This window comes from Clupea harengus, chromosome 3, assembly GCF_900700415.2.
Source record: "Clupea harengus chromosome 3, Ch_v2.0.2, whole genome shotgun sequence".
Taxonomy (NCBI): domain Eukaryota; kingdom Metazoa; phylum Chordata; class Actinopteri; order Clupeiformes; family Clupeidae; genus Clupea; species Clupea harengus.
In genome coordinates, this window is record NC_045154.1 from 29,490,536 (window position 1) to 29,500,535 (window position 10,000).

Consider the following 10,000-nt stretch of genomic DNA (forward strand, 5'->3'; position numbering starts at 1 on the left):
TTGCTTCAAAAACTTACACCACAGTAAACCTAAGTAAACCTCACCCCACACACACACACACACACACACACACACACACACACAGCTCCCTGTGACACACACCCCCCCCCCTCCCCCCCGGCTCTCAGCTGGCTGTCCCCACACTCCGCTGGCGCCACAGTGAGCTCATTAAAGGAGGACACGGGCTGCTTGAGCACAGCCAGCCACCATGAGCCCACCACAGACCCGCAGAAAACAGGGCAGCCCGAGCACAGAACCTGGTCAGTGGATGAGTCAATAATGATGTAGTTAGTAGGGATAACTTTTAGAGAGAGAGAGAGAGAGGGAAGGAGGGAAAGAGAGAGAGGGAGAGAGAGAGAAGGAGAGGAGAGAGGGAGAGAGAGAGAGGGAGAGAGAGAAGGGGGGAGAGAGAGAGAGGGGGTGGGGAGAGGGAGAGAGAGAGAGAGAGAGAGGGAGGGAGAGAAAGAGAGAGAGGGAGAGAGAGGAAGTGGCAGACAGAAGGTGTGAAAGAAAAACAGAGAGAGTGAGAGAGTGAAAGTAAAAGACAGAAGCTATGGGAATAGTCGAAAGACAGGTTTAGCTAGCTGCCAACCACAGCTCAATGTTAAAGGGTACAGTGTGTGGGATTTAGTGGCATCTAGCAGTGAGGTTGCAGATTGCAACCAACTGAATAGCCCTCCCGTCCCAAGCCTGTAGAATGAATGGTGTCCATCAGGTGCCAGTAGCAACCTCCAAAATGATGTCACTGTCTACGACCTTCTGTAAAACTAGAGGTCATAGCTTCCATAGACTGTAAATTGTGAAGTGTGGCTATGTTTGTTTTTGGCTGACGTGAGCTCCAAAGCATTTTTTTTGTTTAACATATCACTTTTATTGACAATAATTTTCAGCAGCTGTGGACTGACCTCAGTAACTCAGTCATTCGATCTTGTGGATCTTTTCTGGATAAATTAGGGTTTTTCACGTATAAATGTGAAATTACAACCCTTGTAGCGATTAGATATTTTTCAACATTGACATGGTAACAGTTACTTGTTCTTGGTACCTATGCCCATGGCCATGTTCTAGCTAAAGCTATCAAACAACACATTGCATTTACTGTATATTGGTAGGCTAAATGACCTGTCCAGCAGAAAATTGAAAACATTTGTCCCTCATCAGCAATTTCCAAAGGCCACACCAATGTTCATCCTTGTGTTCTGCCATCGCCTGTTCCTATTTAGTTTTCCTTCATGTTTTCACTTCTTGACAATGAGGATTCATGCTCACTTGCTTTTTCTTGTCCTAAATAATAAATATGATTATCCATTTGTCTTTCTTCTTCTTCTTCTTCTTCTTCCTCTTCCTCTACAGGTGGTTATACACTAATAAAAACAGAATTATGAATACCATATTCCATTTCCGCAAATAGATTACCCTAAATCTTACACACTGCGCCTTTAACTGCAATACTGACATATTGCTCAGAGGACTATTGTTTGTCTGACTACCATCCAGCCATCAACATTTCCTGTGGAGATTTTTGGGTTGCTGCTTAACCATTTGGTCACAACAGCAGAGAAATGCCACCCTTTTTCAAGCCATGACTCCTTTTTCAAGCCATGCTGCATACAACACTGCCACACACACGTGCATACATGCATGCACGCACACATGCACACACACACACACACACACACACACACACACACACACACACACACACACACACACACGCACACACACACACGCACACACACACACACACGCACACACACACACACACACACACACACACAAGCCAGTGGCCATGAGGAGGACTTCTGCCTGAGAGGAAGCATTAAGACACTGCAGGGTCAGCGCTCTCCTGGAGCCTCCTCTCTTTGATACTGGAGGAGGACAGTTTTAATGTCACCCTGAGCCTACCCGACCACATGGGGCACGGAGGGGCTTAGAAATGCAGCAGGATACATCCTCCTCTTTCTCTTGTTTTTTTCTTTCCTTTCTTTTTTCCTACTGTGTGTGTGTGTGTGTGCCTGAGTGTGTGTGTGTGTGTGTGTGTGTGTGCCAACTTTAACAAGTATGAATAAAGCAAGATGAGGGTATCGACGAGCTCATTTACCTGTTTCCTTGTCCTTGTTTTCCCCGTCCTCAGCTTAATGTACCTGGCTATCAGCTCATTGCGACCTGCGTGGGGATAAAGAGAAAGAGACCTTGAGGGGGACTGAATAGAGGAAGTCATTTGCCATCTCCACGAGACAAGACTACAGCCATATTTTTTCCTGAGAAGTGCAGAGTGTTTCATGAAAAAGCAATTGAAAGCACGTAATTTGATTCATATTTCAGCTCTTCCTGAAATGACTAACATTTGTCATATTTTCCCAGCAGATAGAGACTTTATTGAAAGTGAGCTGGATCAGGGGAAAGGCTGAAATATTATCAGCACAGGTTCATCTGTACTCACATGTCAGACAAACACACACACACACGCACACACACACACACACAGACACAGACACACACGCACACACGCACACACGCACACACGCACACACGCACACGCACACGCGCACACACACGCACACACACACACACACACACACGCACACACACACGCACAGACACACACACAGACACAGACACACACACACACACTCCTGACTCAGCTACACAGCTCTGACAGGTGTGGTGGGGGGTGCTTCAATGGTAAAGAGAGAAGGGGGGGGGGGGTGACAGGAGGCTCTCTCTCTCTCTCTCTCTCTCTCTCTCTCTGTCTCTCTCTCTCTCTCTCTCTCTCTCTCTCTCTCTAAAGGAGCGTTTTGTTAAGGCCACACGGAGTGCCACGGCAACATGTGACCTCAGGCGAACAAACAGCATCTGGGGATTTTCTGCTTGGGCCCCTGCGCCCGGCGAGCCTGCACTGTAATCTCTACCCAGCCAGGGCCTAGGCCTCCCTATTTTCAATCACTCACACACTGTGTACACATAACATGACAATACGGGCATTCATGCAGACGCCCCGTTCCCAGATCAAAGGGCCCCAAACGGCCAGCTGTAAGCATGCTTACTGCTGAATAATTCATTCTTTTCAGCGGCTTGAAAACACGCTCAGCGGGACTTGGCAAGCGTGCAAAACAACCTTAGGAGAGAAAGAGGCCGGAGCACGTTTTTTTTCCTCCCTTTTTTCTGTGTGTTTTTTTTTTTCTCCCTTTTTTTTTTTTTACTTGAAAATCTCTGAGATGGAAACAAAAAAAAGTGGGGCGCAAATCCCTCCCCTGCGATGTTTATAAGAGGGCACACTTTTGAGCCTTGTAAAGTAATCACGGCGGCTGTTTTTTATTTTTTGGCGGATGAGGGAAATTACACTCGGCGACCACATTGAAGAGAGGTCCAGAGTGGTCAACAGCTCCCCAATGAAACATAATGCGCCAGTGTTCCCTCAAAGATGAGGAGACAATTTACTCCAGACTACTTCATGTGTGAAGCAATGGCAGGGGTCAGAAAACTATTATCAGTGCCTCTTGAACTTTGGTCGACGTTTGGGAGGTTAAAATGGCTAGATGCTGGCCAATCTGCAGATCTTTCCGGAAGTTAAATGAGGCATGGCTTTTTGTGGCACAGATGCGAATTGGGAGGCAGTCAGACACTGACAACTTCACTGAGGAGAGCTGATAGGCCATACTGCTACATCAGAATGAAGCACGGATCCAAAATAAAAGGCAGTAAATGTGACGCAGAAAAGCCTTCAACTGGTTGCTTTCATATGGCTACTTTAAAGAGCTCAGCCTCTCAAGCCCTGTAATCACAGCTGCTTACTTAAAGTCGGGCTGGGGGGGGGGGCGGTGTTGGGGGTGGTATCTACACAGTCATGTGTTTCGCAGACCTCAAATCACTGATAACCACTAGACCCCCCCCCCCCCCCCCCCCCTCCACACTACACATCAAAGTCAGGCCCCAGCAGCGCCTCAGAAGCTGGAACCATCACAACAGAGCAGAGATCAGGAGGGATCACAAACACGGGTCGTCTCCCTCTCTCTCTCTCCCTCTCTCTCTCTCTCTCTCTCTCTCTCTCTCTCTCTCTCTCTCTTTCCCTCTACCTGTTACTGCTCCTGCTGCATTGCCAGTTACCCTGGGGCTCAAGAAGAGACCACAAGAAAGAACCTGCATGCAGTTTGACTCAAGGGTTTCGGATTTATATCTGTGTTGGCATCACAGTAATCTAGATGGCATCAGATGTTTGGACAGACACTGCGAGCCGGTGAGTGATCGTGGTTGTGCTATGTCCACGCCACTAAAGGGTCTTGTATGGGGGGGTACAGGGGTAGCCCTGCAACGCACCATACAGGCATCCGTGGGCGGACAGTTTCTGCCGTGGGGGTCCGCTGGACCTCCCGCCACTTCGAATCAAACAAGGCTGATGGATGGCACTGCCGCTGACCCCGTGCGACCCCGCCTGACCCTGGCCGAGCCTGTGGCAGAGGGCACAGGAGGCCACAAAAGCTGCCAGGCCTTCGAAGTGGAGCGGAGGGCAAGGCCTATCACTCAACGCTGACAACGCGAGGCTGCCCACGGCTGGCCATTCCGCCGATGACGGGCTTCTGCCATTAGTCATTCGCAAAAACACACACGCGCGCACACTTGCCAAATCATCACTTCTCCGCGAAACTCCCTGTGCCCTGAGTTACGGGGTGGAAGGAAAGAACAAGTGAGAGTGACAGAAGCATGTGTGGTGTGAGAGCTGGCTTTGTTTACCTTAAGGGGCAACTGGAGAGATTATTGGTTGCTAGGCTGTTTTGGTTGATTGGTGGTAGTGATGAGAGGAGAGGAAAGCGAGCGAGCGAGCGAGAGAGCGAGCGAGAGAGCGAGAGAGACCAACGCAGAGGGAGAGAGGGCGCTCTGGATTGATGGGGGATGTTGAGACAGGCTCATTCCTTTTGGCTGCGTTTAATGAGCCCCTCGACCGCACTCCCATGAGCCTCGGCGAGGCTGGGATGATGTCAGCGGATCTGAGCGAGCGTGGCCTGGCGCTGTGACAGCCCGTGGATCATTCACACACGCAAAGGCTCTCTCTTCATGTGGCTCCTCCAGGAAAGGAGGCAGAGGGAGGGGAAATAAAGAGCCTTGGCCCTGGCGTCATTTCAGGACGTCAGGCGAAGTAAGGTTCTCTGAAAGGGAATGGCCCCCGCACTCCAGACAGCCATCGAACAGATCCGCACTTTAAAGCTAATTAATTAGCAATTTCCAAGTGTCGTTGCTTGCATCTTAAAGGAAATATGGGCAGGAGCTTTGCCAGGGCTAAACCATGACTAATCCCATCAAACACTGCCATGAAATGGGATTTCTGTTTCCTTCTGTGAAATCTTGGGTCGCGTTTTTTTTTTTTTTTTTTTCTCCATTTAAAAAGTCTGTCAATGTAACAAACTGAGATTGAAATATGTAAAACCACAAGTGTTAACGGCATACACACAGGACTGTTGACTCCCACCCCCAACCCCTCACCATATGTTTTCATAGAGGTGTTGCTTGTTCAGCAAAAAAAAAAAAAACAACAAACAAAAAAAAGAAAAGTTCTTGCACAAGGGCTTGATTAAATCGAGGAAGGAATTATTACAAAAAAAATCCTCTGAACCCCTGCCACTTCTTTTCCTTGGATTATTCCATATTTACACAGTGATCCTCTGAACCCCTGCCACTTCTTTTCCTTGGATTATTCCATATGTACACAGTGACACAGAGGTCCTAATCCTTTCCGTTCCCTCCCCCCCGACTCTCCCAAAATGCACTGGGGTCTGGGCCCTGGGCCCCTAGCGTCTGAGCGAGGTGAGGGCAAAAGAGAACCCAAATCCTCTGGACAATGGCCCCGCCGCCCCGCCAGCCATGATGGATGACTCCAGGGTCTCAGGCTGCATTAGCATCACAATGGCCTAAGCCAACAATATGGAGCCTTTCAGCAGGAGGTCCCCCGCAAGAGAGGGAAGGGCGAGGGGGGGAGAGTTCTTACTCACTCTCTACTACTACTTCCACTACTAATACCACTACAACTAATACTACTACAATAACAGCTGCCACCACTCCTAGCACCATCGCTACTACTGCTACTACAATTAGCAGCTTACTACTCCCACTGTTTACACTCATTTCCCATTCATGGAAAGTTAGCATGTGGGTTCTATAATGGCAACTCCTCAATCATCGTAACTAGATTTAACCAACATAAATAGTTGTAACAGCACAAGTAAATGGCTTTAAGGAGGCAGTATGCAACAATTTGCCACTCACAATTTGCAATTAGCACTGGTATCTTCATATTCATTTTCATGGTATATGGTTATGTGATAAACACACCTGTCGTTCCAACCAGCCACCTTGGCTATGCACCATGCTGTTCTGTGGTCCAGGTCGGACCAGGCCCCCTGAACAGAAAATCACCAACTATACCGCCAAATCAGTGCCAAAAAAAATCAGAGTGCCAACTTTGCTGTTGTTGGTGTTTGTAAGGTTTTTAGCAAAGCTTGTCAGTAGACAGATTGCTAGTTTTCCACCGAAACTCCTGCTACTGCTTGAATGGCACAAGTCTCAGACACTAACTGAGTAGATGACTTTCCTATTGGACACTGCTGCAGTGCTAAGAGGACCAGTCAGCAAGTTATCATCAGTGGTTTATAGTTAAGTCTCCCTCCTGCCTTCTGTTTAAACACGGTGTCTTTTGGTTTGGAGCGGATGGCCAGCAGCCTTAAGCAGATGGTGGACTCAAGCAATCCCCCTGGCGCAAAGTCGGGGCAGCTTAGGCTGATATGATCAGCGGGCAAAAATGCAAGTATCACCCCGAGAGCACGGGTATTAAGAGTCAAAGGGTGAGGCTGTCTTTCCACTGCCAGATAAAGCTGCTCTTGAAACATACGCACACACACACACACACAGACACACACACTCACGCATGCACGGACACACAGGCACACGCGCGCACACACACACACACACACACACACACACACACACACACACACACACACACACACACACACACACACACACACACACACACACGTCTGCAGTGCATCTGATTCTGCCCGGCCAGCTGCCTATTGTAGGTGGTATAACCCGTAACATTTTGACACCCCTCGTGTCCCACATTGTGGAGAGAAGAGGAGAAGGGAGGGGAGAGGAAGGGAGTGTGTGTGTGTGTGTGTGTGTGTGTGGGGTGGGGGGAGGGGGGGGGGGGGGGCTGAAGAGAGACTTCACGGCCAAAGTCAGATGGTGGGGAACCATGACGGAGGCTGTTCTTCTACATCACAATGACCGCCAGCCCTCCCCCATACGGGCCCTTCATTAGAGCAGAGGGCCAATCGCTCGCAGCAGAGACGCAAGCTGCTGCCCACCGGCCAGACCTGCACAATGAGTGGCTGGCACTCACCAACCGAGGAGCAAAAGCAGAAGGCTTTGTTGTTTCTTTTTTTTTCTCTGCAGTTATATTGGATACTCTTTTTGAAAAGGTCTATGGAGTTTTCTTTGTAAACTAGCGCTGAATGTTAAGTGAAAACAAGCAGGTTTTTTTAATATCCCTAATCATGTTTAACTTTTTGTTTTGAAACAGTCAATGCAGTACACGCTGCTCTAACATTAACAAATAAACAGATGTATAAATAAAACACTAGATCCATAAAAAATGTCAATCAATTGTGGCATCATTGTTTTATTTTGTTGGTCATGAGGTGGGTATTACGAGGGGTTAGGAGAGCGGACCGGTGCAACCTGAGCTGTTCTAATGGAAATACGGGATTTAAAAACTGCAGCATTTTGCTTCAACTGTAATTACTGTGGAGCACAACCTGTACAAGCCTACACAACCATAATAGCCTGATACTCATTGTAGAAAAAGGTCAAAATGTCCATTTCATTTCAAAATTAATTTACGGTGTGTGTGTGTGTGTGTGTGTGTGTGTGTGTGTGTGTGTGTGTGTGATATAAATAAGAACTGACTTTCTCTTACTGGGAGAGCGGGCGTGAATGCTGGGGCATTTGAGCTCAAGAGCTCAAGAAAAACCTGAAGTCATTAGGAGTGAGCGGAGTCGCTCCACAGCCGTTGGACTTTAATGGGAGTAATTAGCCGTGCTTCCTGTTAGCGAGGCCGTCTCGTTTGTGCCGCAACGGGGTGGGCGGGAGGCCGGTGCGGGCTGGGCTGGAAACATAACACCAGAACGCTGGATATCACACTTGGAAAATACAAACAACCTCCAGTGACCTCTCTTCATTATGCCCGGCGCAGCTGCCACTGCAACGCTAAATGTACACCGAAAACATGATCCCGAGGCCAAGACCAGAAAAAAAATGAAGCCAAATCTTCTAACCTCACTGAAAAGAAATTGAGTGTTTGCTCTGTTCAAAAAAGCCCACACACAAAGGAGAGGGGTAAAAAACATTAAATTATGTATGTGCCTACAACTCTGTTGATTGGGCCATGCTGAATATAGTCTTAATCCCAACCATATTTTTTTACACTTCCACTCGTTTCAGGAATACAACATGCCTTGTGGTCCAGTCAATTAAACTCTTGCTGATGTACCTAAATTGTTAAATTGTCAAAGGACAATCCCGTTTTATTTCTGGGGTAAAAAAAATTTTGACTTGGGTACAGTTGGACTGCAGGAACTCCTGACACAAACTGTGGTTTTGGAGGTCATTACTGATGCAAAGTGAATACCATCAAGTCATTAGTGGCGAGGAAGTATTTTGAGAGGGTTGGTTTTCACCTTGAAAGACAGACATGGAGAGAGAGAGAGAGAGAGAATGTTAAAATAGTAGCTGTGGAGACGTTTAAAAGCTTTTTTCCATCAGCTTTTAAGCGAGACTTCAACAGTAGTCCTGACCTTGAGATTTTTCAATAAAATGTGAAGAACCACATATAAAAAAGGGAAGATTGTTCAGTTAGATGTTTTGCTTTGTTCATGCAGATTTTTAAATGATTGCCTCAAGGAGGTCATGGCAACTGTTCCGTAACCACGGCGAGGTTTGATAACTGCTGTTGGGCTCAGTGGAATGGAAGCCATGATGTGATGCGATATTGGTTTCTATTTTAATCCCACAGCCCTTCAACACTCATCCCCTCTCTCCTCTTCTGTTTGAGGGTGTGAGTAGGGGACAAGTGCAGACATGCTTGGTGTGGTCACACCCCATGGCTACAGGCCACAGACCAACCCCATCCCCCCTCCCCCCTCACACACTACACACTACACACACACACACGTTTACACACACTCTCCCCCAGGGAGTTTATGTGCGTGGTTGCCGTCCTTGCGTGACGCGGGACCAACGCTTTGGTGTCCTTTCAGCTGGTTGCATACCTCCCAATTCTTTTGTAACTTTGCGCATGAAGTGCGGCAGGCACATTCGCAACCTGGAGGGCTACAATGCTTGCTTTGCTAACTTGTCTGATAAGGTGTTTGATTCCCTGCTCTCTGGCAGACAATTATTTGTTTGGATAGTGTACGAACTTATTCTTTTATTTAATATTTTTGTTGACTGACGCCGGCGATTGTGTGGTTTACCGTCTTGCCTGATGAAGACCTGAGGGTCAAAACTTCATACGCTTTCCTGATGAAAACTGCTGGACATGAACAGGCTAGTTTTGCTGACGACTGGCAATGAACACAAACACGAACCAGAAACATTTAGGATTAATTCCACAAATGAATATTGGTGATACAGTTTTACTGTCATGTCGTGTATTGCACTGTGCTCTATTGGGCACGTTACCTCTTCTTCGCTGCTTCCAGCGGTGTAGATAGAACTCTTCTCAGCAGCGACACCTATCGTTCAGGGGAAGAGCGCAGCAAGTCAAACGGGCCTCCGACGCTTGTATACGCCGCTGTGTTGACGTCACAGTTCGCGCATGCAACAACCAATCTGTCAAATATAATGGAGGCTTCACACTCACATTAACACACATGCTCGCTCTCACACGCCCCATCCTTCTGTTTTACACAGACACTCACACTCTTGGATAAATACCCTGAGGGAAAAA

At 47.6% G+C, this 10,000-nt stretch overlaps 1 protein-coding gene across 2 annotated transcripts in view; it reads right to left on the reverse strand.

Moving 5' to 3' along the window:
* tead1a (TEA domain family member 1a) overlaps positions 1-10,000 on the reverse strand; it is a 25,769-nt gene that overhangs the window by 11,288 nt on the left and 4,481 nt on the right. For both annotated transcript variants that reach the window (XM_031565312.2, XM_012839089.3), the window contains exon 2: positions 2,102-2,166. In XM_031565312.2, the coding sequence (XP_031421172.1) occupies positions 2,102-2,166 (65 nt within the window). The remainder of the gene's footprint in view (positions 1-2,101; positions 2,167-10,000) is intronic.